Source organism: Mastigoproctus giganteus, chromosome 10 (genome assembly GCF_048544385.1).
Source record: "Mastigoproctus giganteus isolate SK-2022 chromosome 10, ASM4854438v1, whole genome shotgun sequence".
NCBI classification, from domain to species: Eukaryota; Metazoa; Arthropoda; class Arachnida; order Uropygi; family Thelyphonidae; genus Mastigoproctus; species Mastigoproctus giganteus.
The window spans coordinates 195,490,647-195,513,382 of NC_143584.1; the positions used below are offsets into that span (position 1 = coordinate 195,490,647).

The window sequence follows — 22,736 nt, forward strand, 5'->3', positions numbered from 1 at the left end:
AACAGAAAGAACTCTCATGAAAGGTCTATTTCTAGGAAACGTTTTATGAAAAATTGAAGAGGTCAGTTTCAATCATTTTGAATCCAGAAATGGGTTGTTATTCCTGCTTTATGCATTTCTTTCAGCAGGATTTTACTCCTATGAATTGCCATAGAAAATCTGAGAGTTCCTTTTATGAGAGCTTTCATAACTAAAAAGTTTCTTCTCGGTATGTACTACGAGACTTCCTATATATGAAAATTTCTCAATAGGCTTGAGAGTTGCAAGGATATTCGTCAATGTGTGTTATTAGATGTGACTGTGGATCTTTCTCTGAGAACCGATTCTAACAGATTGGAGAGTTGGAAAGTTTTTCATCGTTCTGAATTCTTAAATAATTTAATGATCTTTGAGTTGTCTTTTCCTCGAGAATTTCTCACATTTTCGACACCTGGAAAGATTTTCTGTACTGTGAACTAAGATATCATTTTGGAAGATTCTGAAAACTGAAACCCCCTTTCTGAAAACTTCTGACATTTGGACAGTGGAAATATTTCTCCAGAGTATGTTCTCTGAAATGATAATAAAGGATGCTTTTCTGTTCGAATTAATGAGAAGTTTTTTGAGGCTTCGATTCTGTGAGAACTTATCACAGGTTGGACAGCTGAAAGGTTTTCCTTCAGTATGAATTCTGAGATGGTCTCTGAGGTGTCCTGTCCGTGAAACTTTCTAACCATAGGTTCAGATGTCAAAGGTTTTTCTACAGTATGAATAATGAGATGGTGATTGGGACCTCGTGTCTCAGAACTCAAACTCACGAACCTAGCACAGTTAATAACTTTTCTCCAGAATGAATTCTAAGATGCTCTCTGAGGGCATCTCTCTGTGAAAACTTTTGCTGACAAGTTGGACTGCCGAATGGTTTTCCTCTCATATGAATTTTGAGATGCTTTCTGAGGATTCCTCTATGTGAGAAATTCTTTTCACAGGTTGGACAGCTGAAAGGTTTTTCTCCAGTATGAATTCTGAGATGGCTTTGGAGGTGTCCTATCTGTGAGAAATTTTTCTCACAGATTGGACAGCTGAAAGGTTTTTCTCCAGTATGAATTCTGAGATGGATTTGCAGATATCCACTTTTTGAAAATGTCTTCCCACAGGTTGGACAGCTGAATGGCCTTTCTCCACTGTGAATTCTGAGGTGTGTTGTGAGGTTGCCTTTCAATGAGAACTTTTTCTCACACATTGGACAAATGAAAGATTTTTTGCCAGTGTGAACTCTGAGATGAGTTTGGAGGTTTGCTCTGCTTGAGAACTTCTTTTCACAGGATGTACAACTGAAAGATTTTTCGCAAGTGTGAACTCTGAGATGGGTTTGGAGGACTTCTCTGCTTGAGAACTTCTTTTCACAGGTTGTACAGCTGAAAGGTTTTTCTCCAGTATGAATTCTGAGATGGGCTTTGATATATCCACTTTTTGAAAATGTCTTCCCACAGGTTGGACAGCTGAATGGCTTTTCTCCACTGTGAATTCTGAGGTGTGTTGTGAGGTTGCTTTTCAGTGAGAACTTCTTCTCACACATTGGACAACTGAAAGATTTTTCGCCGGTGTGAACTCTGAGATGGGTTTGTAGGTTTGCTCTGGTTGAGAACTTCTTTTCACAGGTTGTACAGCTGAAAGGTTTTTCTCCAGTATGAATTCTGAGATGGCTTTGGAGGTTTCCTATCTGTGAAAACCTCTTCCCACAGGTTGTACAGCTGAAAGGGTTTTCTCCATTATGAATTCTGAGATGGGTTCGGATATATCCACTATTTGAAAATGTCTTCCCACAGGTTGGACAGCTGAATGGCTTTTCTCCACTATGAATTCTGATGTGCTTTGTGAGGTTGCCTTTCAATGAGAACAACCTCTCACACATTGGACAACTGAAAGATTTTTCGCCAGTGTGAACTCTGAGATGGGTTTGGAAGCTTGCTCTGCTTGAGAACTTCTTTTTACAGGTTGTACAGTTGAAAGGTTTTTCTCCAGTATGAATTCTGAGATGGGTTTGGATATATCCACTACTTGAAAATGTCTTCCCACAGATTGGACAGCTGAATGGCTTTTCTCCACTATGAATTCTGACATGTGTTGTGAGATTGCCTTTCAATGAGAACTTCTTCTCACACATTGGACAACTGAAAGATTTTTCACCAGTGTGAACTCTGAGGTGGGTTTGGAGGTTTGCTCTTCTTGAGAACTTCTTTTCACAGGTTGTACAGCTGAAAGGTTTTTCTTCAGTATGAATTCTGGGATAGCTTTTGAGGTGTCCTATCCATGAAAACGTCTTTCTACTGGTTGTACAGCTGAAAGGATTTTCCCCAGTATGAATTTTGAGATGATGATTGAGGTTTCCTGCCTGTGTAAACTTCATTTCACAGGTTGGACAGCTGAAAGGGTTTTCTCCAGTATGAATTCTGAGATGACGATTGAGGTGTCCTGTTTGTGTAAACTTCATTTCACAGGTTGGACAGCTGAACGGTTTTTCTCCACTATGAATTCTGAGGTGGGTTTCGAGGTTTCCTTTCAATGAGAAGTTCTTCTCACAGATTGGACAACTGAAAGGTTTTTCTCCAGTATGAATTCTGATATGGTTTTGTAGGTGTACTATCTGTGAAAAACTTTTCCCACATGTTGGACAGCTGTAAGGTTTTTCTCCACTATGAATTCTGAGATGATTTCTGAGGTCTCGTGTACAGGAGAACTTCTTCTCACAGGTTGGACAGCTGAAAGGTCTATCCCTATTATGAATTCTGAGATGGTTTTTGATGGTTCCTCTCCGGGAAATATTAGTCTTGGGGATTTTACCTGAAAGACTTTTTCCCATTATGAATTCTGATACAGTATTTAAGGTCCTCACTTTCCGAGAACTTCTCATGTGTTGGATATCTGAAAGATTTCTCCTTAGTATGTGCTCCTAAATGGATTTCAATACTGTTTTTCTGTGAGATCTTTTCACAGGTTGGAGAGCTGCAAGCTTTTTCTCCATTATGAATTCTGAGATAGTCTATAGGTTTTATTCTGTGAGAACTTTTCAATGGTTGTGTATCTGATCGTTTTCTCCTTAAAATCATCTGTGAGGTTATTTTTTAATATTTCTATTAGTGTGAAATTCTCACAGTTTGGAGGACCAAAGTATATTTGTGCAGTATGAAACCTGTGATTTTCTGCAATACCTTGTTCGAGAAACCTTTAAGTCAAGTTGGACAGGTGTATAATTTTTTGCAAAGTGAACATTGAGAGAACTTTTTTTACTTTTTACTGATATTTTCTAGTACAAGTTGAACATCTCTTATATTTCTCCTGAATATATTCTTGGGGTTTTCTTGTATCATCTATATTCTGTAAATATCACATATATGTATAGAAATCTGTTCGAATAAAATCATTATGAAGTGATTTGATTATAATAAAATGGTAGGTGATACTCATAAAGCTTCGTTGCTTTTGTGAAGTATTCCTGATTGGTGCAACTTATATTGTTCCATTTGTTTTTCAAGTTAAGTTCTTCTCACTGTGTACAGAAAAATTTTTCAAAAAAGCCTTGTTTGATCCGTCAAAGCAGTGGATTTTAAGTGCATAGTGTCCAGTTCGTCATTTAATATTACGTCGAGTTTTCCGATTATCAGAAATCTTCACTCTTATTTTAAATATTTTCCTAGTGAATTCTTTAAAACTGTTTCTTCACTAGTGATTCAAGTTCTTGGGATCTATTTTGCTCTCCTTAACAGCCTTTACTTTACTATGAGATGTTTCTCGTAATATGTGATACACTCCCTAGAAAAGAAAAAAAATATAGAAAAATTTCATATAAAAAAATGTTCAATGAAAAAATATACTCTCACAGGACAAAAGTTTTGAAACCTTTATTTAAAATCTAGCTAAATCCTTCTTTTTCCCCGCATCTCTTAAACCTTGTGAAATGGATTTCAGTAGGTGTTTGAAGGAATATAACTCCCAATTTAGTCAATCTCCCATTTGAATATTTGTCAGCTGCTGTATACTTCTGGCTTAGAAGTGGAAATCTGAACTGCCCTTTTTTTCTTGCAGGGATGGAGTCAGAAAATAAAAAAGTTTTGTTTATCTCTGAATAGATGGTGTTAGTTGTAATATCGGAATTTAATTATTATTATTTTTTACCTTTGGTTAGGGGATTGAACTGGAGTTGCTGTTATTAGTGAGTGGGCATCCTACCTCGTGACTGTGCTGGGTTCCCCCTCCCCCATTAGGTTAGTGTTAGATGTTGGTTTTCAATGTATCGATTGTGACATCATAGTGAATTTTTGTGAAAAATTTCAACATTAATTATTTGGCAATGCATTGTGGGTGTTAATTGGGATTGTATATTTTGGGGACATTTAGGCTGTGGGGAGAGCCACAGCTCTGCCCACCCCACATCTGCTTTCCAGATGCCGCATCTTGTGTGCAGGATAAAAAGCCAAGTGTGATGAAAAACTTTTTTTTCCCTTTAAGATTAAAATTCCTTGTTTCCAACTGTTGCTGAAACCTGAAAATAAATTCCTTGTTGTTTCTGTCTGTGGCTGAGACCTGAAAAATTAAACCCGTGTTTACTTGAAGTCTTGTGAGTTTATTTACAATCTTGGTATGTAAAATCTATCTCAAGCTTGCAGCACCATGTGTGCAGGATGAAAGACGTTTTTTTTCTGAAAGATTAATAGGGAAGGTGTATTTTGGGGATGCTTAAGCTGTGGGGGGAGGGATGCCGCGGCCGTCGCCCGCCCACACCACCGCCGCCACCGCAGTAGGGCACCACCACCCGAACCAATGCCGGTGACATGGTACTGTTGTGCTGGATGAAAATTTTTTATTATTTGTTGGAAGATAAATTCCTTGTAGTTTCCAACTGTTGCTGAGACCTGAAAATAAAATCCGCATTTTTCAATTGTTTTCCTTCCAAAGTTTCATCTATACTTGAAAAGGTGAACATTAAACTTTGTGAGTGTATGTGCGCGTGTGCTTAAACTCTTGTCTGAAAGCAATGATTGTAATTTTTCGTAACCTTTGTATGTGTAAAATTTAAGATTAAGTCGTTACAAGGTTTTTTCTGTTTCCTTGTAGTCTTGTCTTGTTTTTCTGCACTGATTGTGTTTTTTTTTTTTTTTTGTGACCTCTGTATAAACTTGATGTGTGAAATCTATTCCAAGGTAAGATTTAAAATTAAACTCTTAAAAAGTTATTTTACAGAACATCGCTTTTGGGAGTTAACAATCCATTTGGTGAACACGGATATTTCCTGTCTGAAGCGAACAGAATCCTTTGTTTTATGTTCAGGGCGTGAATACGATTTCTGATGGATCCAAATTGGGAAACGGTTGACGTTTGTGTGTGTGCCTAAAACGTTTTAATTGTTGATTCAACTGTATCTGCAAACGATTTCTGATTGGTTGAAAATAAAACCTGATATTTATTTCCCTTTTTCTGAATGAAATTTATTTTGTTTTTCCCACGTCCGTTTGTGTTCATTTTTCGCAAATTATTTCTCAGTGACTGCAGTTAGTTTTTCCTTAAGATTCTAATTTTGCCGTTTTAGTTGTTAGCACAAGACGTTAATGAGAAAATTACTAACTTTAAGTTCGACGTTTTAGCTGTCACAATTACAGTAAAAGTGTTTATTCAGCGACATCAAGTATGTTTGTTTAAATGAGTTTAAGTGAAAATTACCAAGGTGTGTGTGATTGAAAGCATTTTCACGTATGATTCCACTATATCTGCAACGCAAGAGCGCGTGTCTGCGTTTTTCCCAATCTCCGGATCGACTTAATGGTAAAAATTCCTAAAGGTGAAAGTTTAAGTTGAATTTCAAATGTACTTAGCTTACTCTTAGTAAACATAGGCGCTGATAACATTTACAAAAGCCAAAAAACTATTTAACGACTTAATAAGGGTATAGTCACCAAAGCTTTTGTTTTGGAATCGCACAGTCAAACTGAATCAAAAACTCACCAGGACTGCTCCACTGTTTAAGCAGAATTGTGCAGTTGCTTTGCAAAGGACAAATACACAAAACGATAATTCACATACATTTAAAGATTTTCGTATTATTCACTGGAAATATATTCATTTCCATGTTAACTGTATCACAAGGCTACACATTGTGAAGCAAACAAGAAAACACATTTTTCCACTTAGCTGTATGAAAGCACAACACATACACAACTTCAACCGACAGAAAGAACGCAGCTTCTTTTTTAATTTCCACAGGGTTCACTAGAATATCACTAGCGAAAACACCACAGTATACGCCGTTTCTACCAGTTTGACTGATATCTGATCAAGAAGAATATAGCTTTGAAGAAACCGACGCGTTGGAGCCTCGTTTCCGGTCAGTTTGAACAGAAGAAATTACCCGTTTTTATATTCAAGTCATGCAAATACGATTTTATGATAGATCCAAAATGCAGTCTAAGGGAAAAATACACTTTCCTGATATTAGCTGAATAAAAAAATTGACATGTTTCCATGTATACAGAATAAAATTATACGTAATAACGTTTTTCGTTTAAAACCAACACTTATTGTCTCTAACATAATTATAAATGCAGAACACTAACGCAGTATATTGAAACTTGCCAATTGGCGCGCTCGTGTTCACACAACGAATTTAATTCCATTTAACGGGGATATACATAGTCGATAAAACTCTGCATTTGTAAATTTTATGTATCTGTGTTGTTTTTTTATTTTATTTCTAAGTATAAGAAGCGTTGACAGAATAAAACTTTAAAAATTAACTAATAAAGAAGATAAACTTAAGCGTTTAAAGAGATTCACAAAGTAAACTTAGTCGCATTTTGTCAAAGTTTAGAAATTTTAAATTTTCAGAAAACACTGTGATAATGTGAACTTACATTATGTCGACTGTTCTTGTGTGTAAAGTTTGTATGCTTCCTGCTCACGTACAATTTCAAGTTCAATCCACACCATTGAAATCAGAAAAAGAAGAAAATGTGGTTCTTCTTACTGGGGCCACCAACCATCCACCAATCTTCTGCTGTGCAGAAGGTCGGTGGCTGCTCTCGGATGGTTGGTGGGGCCTAGGCCGGGAGCCCTTTGGTTGGTTTGGGTGGACAGCGGGTTCCAACCTTCGATCCCAGAAACCGTGACATTGTTAATCAACACATTTTAAGATGCATCAGCCCGATCCCCCCCTCAATACATCTCAGATTTGGTCTTCTTCCCTGGACACTACCATCAAGGCTTTGCTGGATTTAGAGTCAAGGTGTGTTTGTTTTAATTGTGGTCTCCAGGTTTTCCCCTATATACCGCTGTAGCATCTGAAAACGATAAAAGCCAAAGACTACAATTATGTGTGTAAGTATGTGTGGTGTTATGTTCAGCGTTTAGTGCCCGCACTTGGCGACTTCCCATTACTGGAATTAGAGTACTGGATGCTGAGATGGTTAAACAGGATCATTACGCAGCGATTTACAATCTCAAGGGCTATTTTATATGCTAATTTGAATGTTACGTCGTGGATTCACATGATTGTCACAAAGAACATTCTTACGCTCGTGAAACTGCTGACCAAGAGACTGGATTCACTGAAACCTGAGTACTTGGTGAATTGACCCCACGTGATGCAAAGGTGGGCGAATAGGACACCATCACTTCCACTCAGCAGTGCGCTCAAGCAGGTGGGAAGGCTTCCGCGATTTATTCCTTCTAACACCAATAAGATATAAAATGGGCTTTCAAGTAGACCCAGAAAGACACAGAGAAGTAGTACAGGGCAGAAGGGTTTCAAAGTGTTTGAGTAAATGCAGTGAGCAAGTAAAGCACACAGATGAAAACAGAAAGAGTGACCTGAAGTTGGGCCTGCTTCTGGTTCCGCACTGGCACTACTGTTATGTTTAATGTTATTTGTCTTATCTTTTTTCCTGATCTCGCTATAAATAGTTGTGTAGATGTGAAAATTCTTTAATTTCTTGTAAAATTACATCTACCTGACTGTGATGGGAAAATAAGGCAATGATATGTATAATATAATTAGACGATGTACAAATTATAAGTGGATAATTATAAATACGATTATAATTCTATATCTGAATGTGCACTTCCTGGTTAATTAATAGCAATAAGCGGGTGTCTCTTAGGAAAAAAGATAGAATAAAATAATAATTACATTATAATAATAATAATTATTATATATATAATATTATTATAAAAAATAAATAAAATATATAAAAATTAAATATAATATGATATAATATAATTATTATAATTATTCTTAATAATAATAATTAGAATAAAATAATAATTATAACTGATTTCATGCTGTACGCAAATCTTTTACAGGTAGAGTAACACTTCCAGTTACAACTGCCAACGTTAAATATTCATCTTGTTATTATAATTATGACAGAACTGAATAAAAAACCAGGATTTTTTGAACTACGTTTGTAACTGAGAAAATAAATATCAACATTAGCAGAGACATATAATGCAAGAAAGCAAGCTTATACAGCATCGGTAAAAAAACAAAAGCTTTCCATTTCACCCATCCATTGGCTCTAAACTTTGTGCAGGTTTTTGATTTATTAAGGCTACAAACATTCACGACAAACGGCCTTTTGTTATACCAATCAACTACCCTGTGGCCTTTAGCCAGAGGGTACTTGATTGCTTTCTGCACGTCTATTCTGCAACTGTTTTTCCTAAATTTGTATTTATGTCCTCTCATGTTTGTAATTTTAGCAAGAGGAAGAATGCTCCCAGCCCAAAATTTTGAATACCACTCGTAAACTAAAATCTATCGGGACCTTGACCTAATATATATATATACCCGCACGGCATATTTACTTATATATGTAGCATATATATTAAAAATAAATAAAACTATAAGTACTGTATTGCCTAAGAATCCAACTGGGTTAAAGTTTAGATACGGATTAGATACCTTGAATGTTCCGTGGGTGTTGTGACCTGACGCCATGTTTGACAAGCGTTGCTTCTCCGAAAAGGTCACGTGATGTTTATGGCGTCCTTGCGATCACGTGCGGAAACAACTGCCGAGACTGCGCATTGCCGTAGCAAGCTTGTCACATGACTTCAATGGCGTTATGCCCGCGCTTTTCTTCGAATTCAGCAACTGGCAGTCTCACAGAATGTACATCAATGGCGCTGTTCCACTGCTGATTTTCTCGGATGTCGACAACAGCACTCTTAGAGAATGCGGGCACCCACTTGAACACATGCGAAGTAGCGCTAAAATCAATGCATTTTTACCAACAGCTGCGTGCCTGCCAAACACACATGTCCACAGAACTGACTAAAGTTTCGAAACTAGTCACGTGGTGTCATACGTCATACACATAAACTGGTCATGTGACATGCCGTTGCTTTCTCCGATCTCGGCGACAAGCAGCGAGAATGTGTACCCACTTCTACTCCTTCGCAGAATGGCACACAAGTGCTGTACAGTGAATGCCATCTTTCTCCTGACTTCCAGCCAGCATGGCACTCATTCTGGCACTCATTCTGCAGTGAACAGCGCGGAAAGAAAACACATCCTAAAAAGAGCAGTAAGAAGAAAATTTTAATTAAAATTTTAAAAATAATATGGCGAAAATTTCAACACCCGATATCGTGGAAAGGATATTAAAATAAAAATTATGATTTTTCGCCCCGGGATGGGAGATTATTGCAGCGGAGGTGAAAGTCACGAATCCCGAAAAATCCGATTTTATTTTCTCCCTGAAAACTATACATAATCGCTTGATCAAACAAAATTTCAAGGAAAAATTCTTTAGCTCTCACCACGCAGTGTCGAATCCAGGAGGATAGATAATTGGGGGTGAGTTTCGTCTCCGGTAGATTACATTCCTCCCACCCTGTGAAAAATAGCAATTTTAATTTTAATATCGCAACATTACATTATCAGAAATATCAATAAATAATGGGATTGATACATATGCAAAGATGAATAGATTGTTATAGTACTTAAACGTTGGATTTTAGTCGTGTTGTTGCTGATGATGATGAGGCGATTTCTGTTGTCGATTGATGGTTTTGAAGGACAGACAGAGGACTGCATGCGAAACTTGCCCTGCGAAAGTATACTGGGGGTGCTAAAAAAATTGTTATTGTGTCTCGTGACTATGTTAAAAAAAATGTAACACGTGGCGTTTGTTACAACCTTCTATCACAACTTCTACTGCAATATAAATCCTTTTATCCCCCCCCCGCTCCAACATATACTCGGAAACAAAAATATTGTGGTGTCTTCAGATGTGAAAGTCAAGTCTGAATTTTGGTTCAGTTCAACTGCTTATGAACATTGGTCATTACTGGAGGATTTTTTCACTAGTAGCAATTTCGGTATTCATAACAATCCTAATTTACCATCAACACTGTGTGGTGGCAAGGGTGAATCAAATATCGATTTCATTTTAACCATTTCTGGCCTTGCTTGCACTGTTCATAACTGGAATGTTTATATTGATGAGACTTCAAGGGGATCACCTTAATATTGTTTTTAATGTTAACGCGACTACTCCTTGTAGCAATATACAACTTTTCTTACTTAAGTTCATACAATTCTCAATTTAAAAAGTTGATTGGTCTAATTCCGATGCATCTGTTCCTTTAGACTTTCCATCTGAACACTTGCTTTCCCTACAATCCAAACTGGTTGATATTACAGAGCAATCAATCATAAATGCATCTTATAAATCGTCCAAAAAGAAAACAATTCGTTCTAAAGCCTGTCCTTGGTGGTCCGGTGTGATGTCCGCAATGCGTTGAGAATAGTACATTGCACTCCACCTAGTTACCAGAGACACCCGCATTGGTCTCCTGATGAGGGAGAAAATTTCATAGTGATTACTTAAGCGTGAAGAACGACAATGCCAAAGCTATTGCGAAGAGATGTGAAACCTCGATCAATTTTGTTGAAAGCTGTGGAAATTCTGCCTGATGAAGTTTAATTTACAAAATCAGAAGAGATAAGATTCTTACAACACCGATTGTTTTTGGAAGATTTTTCTGATTCTGATGGAGCAGCTGGATGGACTGACTCCATTTTAACCGTTCTTAATAAACTGTTTTCTTCCTGACAACATTCAAGATCACTCTCCTGCTCACACTTTGATTTTACAGGCCAATGCAATGTATAATTCTCGACATCAATCTTCACTCTTCATCCTTTTCGAACCATCCATGGTTCTCAAAAAGATCAATGTTAATAAATGTCTTGGTATGGATACCACTGAAATATCTTTACTCTTCGATTTTTAAGATTCCTATCAAAGTTTATGTTATTTGAATTTAACAAATATTTGCAAGAAAGCTTATTTCCATTTCCTTGGAAATATGCTTGGGTAAACTGATTAAAAAACAGAAAAACCACTGGCGATCCGGAGGGTTTTCGAACTATAGTCCTTGCAAAACCATGATCTTCTACTTTTCAAGTTTTATTTCACTTAAGAGTTGTACCCTCGAAATGTAAGGAAGATTGTTTCTCGACAAATTTTAGATTTGCTAAATTTACTCACATTTCTTGTTTGTATAATGTTTTTATGAAATATGCTAATTATGTCATTTTGTAATACGGCACTTGTATACATTGCGTTGCCAGCACTTATTCTTAAATGTTCCTCCAAAACCTTATCCTCTCCATTTCAAGACATCGCAGCAGGGACTGGCTCAACAGTTGACAACATTTCAGAATCATTTTAGTTAGAAATTGCCAACATTCGTCTACCACACACCGGTGTTATTTTTATCATACACACAAGTTTCTTTCTGTTTTGAATGATGTCCCGTACCTGATTTGAATCGAGCTGATCAATTGTTTTTGTTTAATAATTTTGCATTATTTACCAGCAGTAACTTCCGAATTTTTATGGTATTTTGTAGGTCCATGTTTTTAAATAATTTTAAAGTACTTTTGTGGTAATTTGTACGTTCATGCTTTTAAACAGTTTTAAAGAATATTTCATAGTTTTGCATGATTGATTAACCACCCTCTGGTTACAAAAGGAATAGGCTCTCAGAACAACGCACATTCGCAAAATAACTTTTTTTCACTTGCGAATAACTCCAGCATTTATATTTTTTAAACGATTGTGTTGATCACAGGATAACACTCGCATATTTAAGTTGAAATTTCCGTATTTAAGGGCCATCCTGTTCAATTGGAAACGCACACTTTGCAGGTGGAAATACAATAAACACATCGCTCAGTAATACAATCTTTTCTTCATCGGTTAACATTAATCTCTTTTCCAATATCAATATATAATCTTATATTTATTTATAATATAAAATAGTAAATTATAATAGACAGTGCTTTTTATGGATAAAAAGTATGTGCTGGTATTCATTCTTTGCTATCAGGAAAATTTGAAAATTAAAAGGATATGAAAAGTACTCCAAAATTTTTATTCCACTGATATTGTTGCTTTAGTAGTAATGTTTTTAGAATTAGAACAACAGATTAAGTATATTAACACAGTTTATAAAGTAAAAATTTATTATTAAATATTTAAAAACAGTAGTGAAGAAACTGTTTTTGTCAACAACGAAGCGCTGGTTGGGCCGGCGATCAGATTCATTTGTATGTGGGACAGCTGGTCCCATTGGTTTTACCAGGTACCACTAAGTTGTAGAATGCTAATCCCTATAGCTCTCTTAATTCGCGCAGCACCACTAATTGCCTAAATTCCCTGAACTCTAGAAATGCGAACAGTGCGTACCAAGTTAGTTCTCTTGTAATCTGTTCGTTATATGAAAATTTTCTCGCTCAACAGGAAGTATTTTATAGGTAACTTCCAAGAGGTATTAAAAATAATTCGCTATAAAAGGACTTCGTTAAACAGAGGTCCAACTGAGTAATTTAGAATTATTAAAATGGATATACAGTTTTATATAGTAAATATCTTAACAACAGACAGTAAAAAATGCAAATTTAGTTAAATCATTTTAAGTTTATTTGAATAGTAGTTAAACATGTGAAATTCGCCAATTTAACTACTATGAAAATCAAAAAAAAAACTGTACAGTATGTATATATGTATGGGTTATGTGGTAACTACATACATATACCCGTTTGTATTTTTGGTGTTTTCTTTGGCCAATTTTTCTGTTTTACTGAAAGAAAAAAAAGATTTCTCGGGGAAAGACCTTGCTGTCTACCTGAGACCAAGTAAATCAGTCACGGACTTTAAAGAGCCAGTATAGTTCCTTGCCTCATGAACGAGATTCGATCCCGGGACCCCCGAGGGCGATTGAGCAATACAAATTAAAGAAAATTGTATAGCAAATTGTGTAGGTGCAGAACTGCAGGATATTAGTATCTAGAGATATATATAAGCCTTGCTGTAATATGCATGGGAACAATGGATTGCTTTCGAAATAACATAAAAATTTGCAAAAATTTCTAATTTTTTATCCAGTAAGTATATAAAAATCTCAAACGAGGCGTCATGGAAACAGAGTACGCCGGCAACAAATTGGCAGATGATGCAGAGCATGAAAAAACACTTCCAAAACTTGGGTGTCGCTTTTCTATTTAAAAAATAGCATGCACATTTGGAGTGGAGAAAATATTGAAGAATACTGAGGAATTAAAATAACAGAAGAAAGCCATTTCGAAATTTGGATAGTGGCAGACAGTGAAGTTCTTTATGCGGTACAGACAGCTGGCAACAGGGGTTCTGTGCAGAACGTATTGAACAATTTCTTTCAGTGATAGTGAAGTTTATAATTGCAGTATATGTATGTACATGAATATACATATATTGGTGGTTGAGACAAAAAAGAATTTACTTAGGAAAATTCAGAGGGCATCATGAAATACTATGGTTTTAATTTCATTTTAAAAAAGAAAAACAAGTAAATCATCCAAATGAATAAATAACTAAAATATGTGTAACGGAATGTTATTTTTAAAGAGAAATTCATCAGAAATATGGAGCTTTTACCTCATTACAGTTTGTTTGTATTTATAGGAAGCAGTAACAAAAAAATTCATGTACAGTATACAGATATGGCTTATTTCTGTTTTAGCATTAGCATTAGCTTTTGTAGAGGCATGGGATGCAAGAAAGCAAGCTTATCATCAGCCAAAATAAAAAAAAAAAAAAGAAAAAAAAACAAACTTCCCCTTCACCCCTCCGTTCGATCGAAATACCTGTCCAGCTGAGCCTTAAATTTATTTAGGCTATCAATTTCCACAGCAAGGGATGGAAGTCTCTTCCACCAACCAACCACCCGCTTGCTAAAGGCAAATTTCCGCACGTCTATGCTACATCTGCCTTTCCTCAATTTGAATTTATTCCCTCTCAGTTGATTATTCTGAGCAAGAGGCAGAACTCCAACAGCATTGAGCATGCTGAAACAATTCAGAGCTTTCTACACCTCTATCAGATCACCTCGCCGGTGCCTAGTCTCCAGACACTGTAATTTGCAAAACTTAAGCCCTTTGTTCCATTGACTAATAGTAGTAATAATAGCAGTCGCATTTGATGCAAGAAAGCAAGTGTATGAGCTCATGCAGCATCAGCCAAAAAAAAAAAAAAAAAAAAAATCGCACCATTCCCTCCAAATGCCTGTCCAGTTCCTCCTTAAATTTATTTAACCTATCAACTTCCACAACGACAGATGGAAGTTTGTTCCAGCAATTAACCAGCCGCTGGCTAAAGGCAAATTTCCGCACATCTATTCTACATCTGTCTTTTCTTAATTTGAATTTATGCCTCCTTAGGTTCGTAATCTGAACAAGTGGAAGGATCCCATCAGAATTCAGCGTGCTCAACCCATTCAAGGGTTCCAGCAGATCTACATCCTTCTTGAAATGAGGCCTCCAGACCTGTATACAGTACTCAAGGTGTGGTCCGACCATTGCCTTATAGAAGGGAATAATCACCTCCTTTTCTCTGCTAGAAAAATTCCTGTATATCATTGATAAGCCACCATGAGCTACTCTTGCAGCCCGTCTGCACTGCTCAGAGAGCTTCTTTTCCGCCTGCACAATTACCCCCAGGTCCTTTTCATTCTCTACCACTGTCAGTGTAGTACCACAGAGTTGATACGTTGCTCTGGGGTTGCTGTTTCCAATATGTAATATTTTACATTTGTCAATGTTAAACTTCATTTGCCACGTCTCAGCCCATCGCCTCAACCTTTACAGGTCCTGTTGCAGCAGCATAGCGTCAGTAGTGTCCTTACAAACCTGCCAAACTTTGTATCGTCTGCAAACGTGGATAGTAAGCTTGATATACCATCATCAATATTATGTATAAATACAGAAAACAATAATGGACCCAACATTGAGCCCTGAGGGACTCCACTAATAACATTAGTCCACGATGAACAGTGTCCGTTGATTACCACTCTCTGTCTTCTCCCCCTCAACCACTCGTTTATCTATAGCAGCAATTTTCCTCCAATGCCACTCTGTTACAATTTGTGCAGCAGTCTTCCTTGTGCAACGGTGTCAAAAGCCTTTCTAAGATCCAAGTATATAATATCAAAGTTATTCCGTCCATCCAGTTCTTTTGTGACTGCATCATAGTATCCATTCAAATTGGTTAGGCAAGACTTCCCCTTAAGAAAACCATGCTGTGTCCAAGCTATAACTGAAGTCTTGTCTAGATGATCCTGCAGTGCTTCTTTAACCAATGCCTCCATTAATTTTCCTGGAACAGAAGTTAAACTCACAGGTCTATAATTACTTGTGTCAGCCTTTGATCCTCCTTTGTGAATTGGGATCACATTTGCACATATCCAGTCAATGAGTACCGCCCCTGAATCCAAGGAAGCTCTCATAATTATGGCTAAGGGTTTGCTTAATTCTATTGCTGCCTCCTTTAATATAACTAGATAGATCCCATCCACCCCAGGTGCCTTTCTTGTGTTTATCTTCAACAATTTATCCTCCACTTTACTCTCAATTATTACAATATTATCTACCTTACTGCCACAATTAAATACAACTCTGGCATTCCCCTTGCTAATTAACTCCTCATGTGTGAATGTCGATGCAAAATATTCATTTACTTTGTTAGCTACCAGAGCAGGATCATCAACAGTTGAACCATCGATATCATGCTGATATCGATGGTTCAACTGGACCAATATGATTCATCCCCTTCCTCCTAGATTTCAAATAATTAAAGAACTCTTTGCATCCCTTGACAAAGATTTCTCGTAATCTTCCTTGGGCTGCCTAACCTTCTTTGTAACTTGGTTACAGATCAAGTTATATCTATCATAGGCTTGTGTGTCACGTGTTAATTTGTATGTATCCCATGCATTTTTCTTGTCTGCAGTATGTCTCATTAGTTCATCTGACATTCATATAGGTCTAAACTTTGATCAATATTTCTTAGTTGGTATGTAAACCCAAGTAGTTTCCAAAATAAGTTCTTTGAATGCTTCCCATTTTGAATTTGCTGTTGGTAACATCTTCAGTTGGTCCCACTGTATAGAATTTAATTACTGGCTCAGACCATCGTAGTCGCCTTTACCCTTATGGTAGTTACATCTTTGAGTAAATCCCACTTCTGCGCACTGTGCTCACTGCCACCTAGTGGTTCCTCTATCTGCAGATTCTTAATGTATGAAGAATCGCTACTGATAATCAAATCAAGAGTTGCCTCCCGAACATGCTGATGTAGAAAATAATCATCCAATAAATCCACACAAGCCTTGCTAGTGTGTGAGTGACCAACCCACAAATTGCAGTCAATATCTGGGAAATTAAAATCCCCCATTATTACACTCTCTGATGTACTGGCTCACTCTATTTCCCTGTACAGTTTCTTATTATACTCATCAGAGTCTTTAGGCCTATAGCACATTCCTACTCTCAATTTTGATCCCCCCAATGCTTGTCACACCAAACTGACTCGACACTGCACTGTCCAGCGATGTCGACTGGCTTCAATTCCTTGATTTTATGTTTCTTAATTAATAGCATAACCCCTCTTCACTTCCTATCCTCTCTGTAGACGTTGTACTCCCCAATTCCATTTCTGCATTCCTTATATCTGTGTGATACCACGTCTCTGATATCCCAACAATATCCACCTTTGATGCTTTGAGAAATACCTGAAATTCATCAAATTTATTTACCAAACTCCTAGCATTGGTGTACACGCAAATATACATGCACCTGTTCCTATTCTTAGCTACCCTAATACAACCCATGTGTTTACTTGTACCGCAATGACTCCCAGCAGTCTCTGAAATATCCTGCATCTTGTTTTCCAGGCTTCTGTTCATTCCAGTAGAAGCAGTGCAAGAATCACTTTCACCTCTGCCAGTGGCTACTGTTAATCTATTGGTCCTTGTATTCCCACAATCTAGCAGTTTTCCGACCCACCTAACACTGCTTCGATAGCATCAGCAAATATTCTTGCCTCCTTTCTATTTAAGTGTATCCCATCCCTGTAGAAGCAGTCCCTTCTGTTAACAAGTACAGACCGTGCTGAAAAAAAGTTCTACACCCTGGAAAGTCTGTGGCCTTGCACAGACTTTCCAGGGCCGAATTGAATGACAAGGCTCTCATCATATACTATCTCCTATCGTGTCTGGGCAGAATTGCAGACAATTCCAAATTTAACCCTAAGTCACGGCTTTTTGTAACAGCGACCTGTACTTTTTAAGTAATTCTGCTGGTCTCCTACTCTTAAATATCATAATGCCAACGTGTACAACTATATCACCTTTTGTGCCCTTAAAAGATGATATCACCAACAACTACTAGTTCCTGTGGGACCAGCGCATTCTGCCTTGGGGGTTACCGCTGTGATGCGTGATGACCAAATGCAAGCTCTGGTGTTGATGTGGGCAGCTGAGAGCTTGATGGGCCCCTCACTCTAGATCATTCGAAGGCATCCACCCTGTCCTTTAAGGTGTCATATAGGCCCATAACAACGCTGAGTTGTCGCCTGATTTCGTTACGCTCCTTGCATGGCTCACACACACAAAGACATCCCCCATGGCAATATCATGTCCCATACCCGATTGTCTACAAACATCATGCAAGTAGTGCATTTTAAAAGGCTGTGATTCTGAGGGCAACCTCCCCCATCAGTTCTCCTCTGAGCCACAGTACTCCCATTATCTTGAGCCTTTTGCTTTGCTGCTCTGGTCTGAGTCATGATTTCGATTTAATTTCAATAAAATTTCAATTTCAGTACAAAATTATAACCCTAAACTTGTATCCCAACTCAGTTATAACGCTATACTGTATATATTTTTCAGTATCAAGTATTATCTACAATTTCCGTTTATATAACTTCCGTATCAAGTTATGTATTAATTAATTATGTTTCGTTCGTAATCTAAGTCGTTATATGTATTTAGTTAAAAGTACAATTTAATTGACAACAAAATTTAACAAAATTAGTAGATTTTGCTGATTAATTTACAATATTATATTATATACTATTCTATATATACTATACTGTACTAACGCTCTCTAGTTCGGGATATAACGTTGTATCGTATAACAATGGCGGCAAGTTACAAACGGAAAATATATGGACATTTGGTAAAGATTTAATACTCGGTGCACCCTTCAAAATGGCGGCGAGGAGAAGAGGGGGAAAAGCAGTGATTGACGGATTGTGACTCCGCCCACTCACTGCGTTCCCGCTATTCTCCTCGGCAAACGGTACTAGGTGACACGCGGGTGGCACAGCAACAAATACGGCCGCTGAAAACAGGATAAATCCAATAATTTCAAAAGTTCAAGTTACAAAAATACGGTTTTCGTGGATCACAAAATATCACGTGACATTTGAATAAGTCGGATACAACCGAAAAGAAAAAAAAAAAAGGGGGAAAGGTAATTTTCGCGAAAGAAAAGGAACGGCAAATGAACAATTATTAAAAATAAAACAAACAAAAATGCACGTTTTTCTAAGCTATAGCTTACAATCTAAGCTATAATTTTAGGGCAATTATTTTTAGCGCAAATAGGGGGATCATTATTTTTTTTTTTTTTCTGGGGGCTCTGCCCCCAGACCCCCGTTTCTATGGGGGCTTCTGCCCCCACACCCCCGATATACGTATTATTCAGCCTTTTCCAACACCAAACAAGTTTTCTTTTTTTTGTTTGTTTAAAAAAAATTCGCACCACGTGCAACCCTTGATTCTTCTCGCCCGTACATTACTAGACGGGGATCCCAATCCCCTGCCTTTCTGGCCGGAAAAAAACAAGTAATTAGTATTGTAAAAAACAAGTAATTAGTATTATTTGTAACAAAAATTAACACCACGTGCAACACTGAAAATTGCTGATGCCCGTCAACAGAAATGCTAAAATCAAAAAATTAATCACAAGCACTCTAATAATCACTGATCTAAAATCTAAAAAAAAAAATTAACACCACGTGCAACACTGGAAAAAAAATTAACACCATGGGCAACACTGAAAATTGCTGATGCCCAACAGAAATGCTAAAACGACAGAAAACCACTCACCTCATCAATTGAATTATATTTTCAAAACAACCCAACATTTTCGAACTAATATTTCGCAGGAAAAAAAAAAATCACCCAATACAACAGACACAAATCTCAACCATGGGAAACCAAAGAGTAAGTCACTAACAATCGAATACGCAAACCCCCCGTTTCTGTGGGGATGTATTATTCAGGACGAATAATATACGTATTATTCAGCCTTTTCCAAAATCAAACAACTTTTCTTTTTTTGCTTTATAATTACGCATCGATAAAATTAAATAATATGCTAATCAAGTATTAACACCACGTGACACTTCTAACAGCGAAATTCATAACACGGGTGACACGCGTGCCAGATGTTTCCGTATGTTCAGGAGAACACGTGACACTGGCCGGAGTCAGCACCCGTCAATCACTGCCGTGTCGGCGAGTATAGAGAGGGTGCACCGAGTACTAAATCTTAGCCGGACATTTAAGTATTAATTAACTTCCAAATCTCGCTGTCTCAATTCAGAATAAACTAACGATCCCGACCAAGTCTATAAGCTACTTATAGAAAATAATTTGATGTATCAACTGGTCAATAAAGCGGCTAAATATGGCTAAAAACTTCTCGTTCTATGGTGCTGCAACTTGTAACACGTGGATTTGATATTCTTACCCATACTTTTATGCAATTACAAGGCCGAGTAAAGAAAAAACACACCAGATTAATCAGAAAATCACAAAATAGTGCTATACTTCTAAATTTAAATCAAAAGTTTTAGAAAAACAATAATTTCAAATCAATAAATAAGAAAATCCACTTAGTGGCTTTGAACAAGTCTGGCTCACACTAGCCACTAGCATATTTTTATTCAATGCATTTCATTTTTCAAAAGGAATTCGTTGCCACATGGCTGTTACATGCATATTTATTTTGATCATACATTTTGAACTGGTTGAAAATCTAGCAGTTCGTTTTTATTAGGTCTTTTTAATGTTTACTACGGTAAAAGGTTTCTTCTTGCAACTAATGACGTGCAGTTTTTTTTTTCTTGGAGGCTCCTAGCGATGAAACCCGACGGAAGGATTTCACTGTTGCATGCAAACTGAGATAATTTGAGATATATTTCTCAGCACTGACCACTAGCTGCTGCGATGAATAATATCTCCATTATGAAATCAAAGATTTCTTAAGAGGGGCCCATTTCCTTAAAAGTGTTTCATGAAAAATTGAACAGCTGAAAGGTTTTTCTCCTGTATGAATTCTTAGGTGTCCTGTAAGTTGTCCTTTGTGTGAGAATTTCTTCTCACATGTTGGACAGCTGAAAGGTTTTTCTCCTGTATGATTTCTTAGGTGTCTTGTAAGCTGGTCTCTCCATGAGAACTTCTTCTCACAGATTGGACAGCAGAATGGTTTTTCGTTGGTATGAACTCTAAGATGAATTACGAGGTCTGATTTCCGTGAAAACATCTTCTCACATGTTGGGCAGCTGAAAGGTTTTTCTCCTGTATGAATTCTTAGGTGTCCTGTAAGTTGTCCTCTGTGTGAGAACTTCTTCTCACATGTTGGACAGCTGAATGGTTTTTCGTTGGTATGAACTCTAAGATGGATTTGGAGGTCTGATTTCCATGAAAACATCTTCTCACACGTAGGGCAGCTGAAAGGTTTTTCTCCACTATGAATTCTGAAGTGTCTTGTAAGGGATCCTTGTTGTGAGAACCTCTTTTCACATGTTGGACAGCTGAAAGGTTTTTCTCCTGTATGAATTCTTAGGTGTGCTGTAAGGTGTCCTCTGTGTGAGAAATTCTTGTCACATGTTGGACAGCTGAAAGGTTTTTCTCCACTATGAAATCTGAGGTGTGTTGTGAGGTCTCTTCTCTGTGAGAACTCACTTGTTGGACAGCTGAATCGTTTTTCCTTAAACTCACCCCTCAGGACATTTTTAATCATTTTACTTTCTGAGAACTTCTCACTCTTAGATGACAGAAGGTTTTATCCACTAAGAACTCAGATGTTTCATGAAATATCCGATTCATGAGAGATTCATACCGCGAGTTAAACAGCTGAAAGATTTTTCAGCAAAGTGATATTTGAGATAACGTTTTTAGACTTCCAATTATTGAGCACAGATTGAACAGCTGAAAGGTTTCTCCTGATTATTATGTTCTCTATGGTCTGTTTCAAGATTATTCCTGTGAAAACTTCTTCCAACCAGTTTTACAAATTAAAAATCTCTCCTTATCATAAAGGGAGAATGTGTTTCGTGAGTTCTTCTTTGTTTCCGCTTTTTACCAGAAGTTTTACAGCAAGTGTAGTCGTAAATTTGGCAATTGCCAGATGTTCTGAGCAAGAAATGGTCATTTCTATTATGACATAATTGCAAGATGAAAGAAGGTCTCATCTTAGGTACACTTATTGTACCATTTTTTTCGAAGTGGTCTGTTGTAAAACTACTTAGCCGATGAGAATTCCTTTGACTACGTTGTGTCAGATCAGCCAAAAAGAAATACCCTCGGTGGTTATAGTTTTGGCTGTGTTTTTAACACTTTTGAGGAAATTTTTACTTCTAAAAAAACTGTATGCTCTTACTTTTTCTTATGATATATGAACTCAGAATTGTGTTTACATATATATTCCTTCAGATATGTATACATGTATTCCTTCAGCTTAATTCATGATTGACGTTGACTACCTTTTGAATAGTTAATAACGGTTTCTTCTAAGGAAGAAAATATGTATAAAAGTCCTTGATACCCCACAATCTTTATGAAGTGATTTCATTATTACTAGATGATAGTTTGGCTCATAAACTGTTGTTACTGTTACGTTAGGTTCTTTATTGTTGATACTTGCATTCTACAGTTATTTTTCGGTTATGTTTGGTTCAGATGGCTGTAAAAATGTTTGCCAAATATTTGCGCAGAAACCTTTCGAATCTCTCTTTAATATTATATGGAATTTTCGATTATTAGCAGATCTTAACTGTGTTTTTAATAGTTTCTTTAAAAGTGTTCCTCCATTAGTGATTCAGGTGTCTGTAATCTTGTTCTTTCCATTAACAGGGTTCGCTTGTGTTGTATCAACACCTACAAAAAAGAAAGAAAATAAATTATATAAATGCCATGTTCAACAAAGGGATATACACTCACCAGCCAAAAAATTTGAAACCTATATTGAATATCATGGAAGTGCCACCTTTATTCCAAACTGAGGACTGTAATCTTCGTGGCACGGATTTCACTGTTTCAGGAAGTGCAGTCTCCATTACTTCCATCATGAATTTTTGAGCTGCTGT

At 37.0% G+C, this 22,736-nt stretch overlaps 1 protein-coding gene across 1 annotated transcript; it reads right to left on the reverse strand.

Moving 5' to 3' along the window:
- Positions 1-548: 548 nt before the first annotated feature.
- LOC150079707 (uncharacterized) lies at positions 549-21,391 on the reverse strand. The gene is made up of 2 exons (XM_090383174.1): positions 20,642-21,391; positions 549-2,932 (listed from the first exon to the last, which is right to left on the reverse strand). The coding sequence occupies exons 1-2, from the start codon at positions 21,389-21,391 to the stop codon at positions 794-796; spliced, it is 2,889 nt and encodes a 962-aa protein (XP_090239300.1). The 3' UTR covers positions 549-793.
- Positions 21,392-22,736: the final 1,345 nt, after the last annotated feature.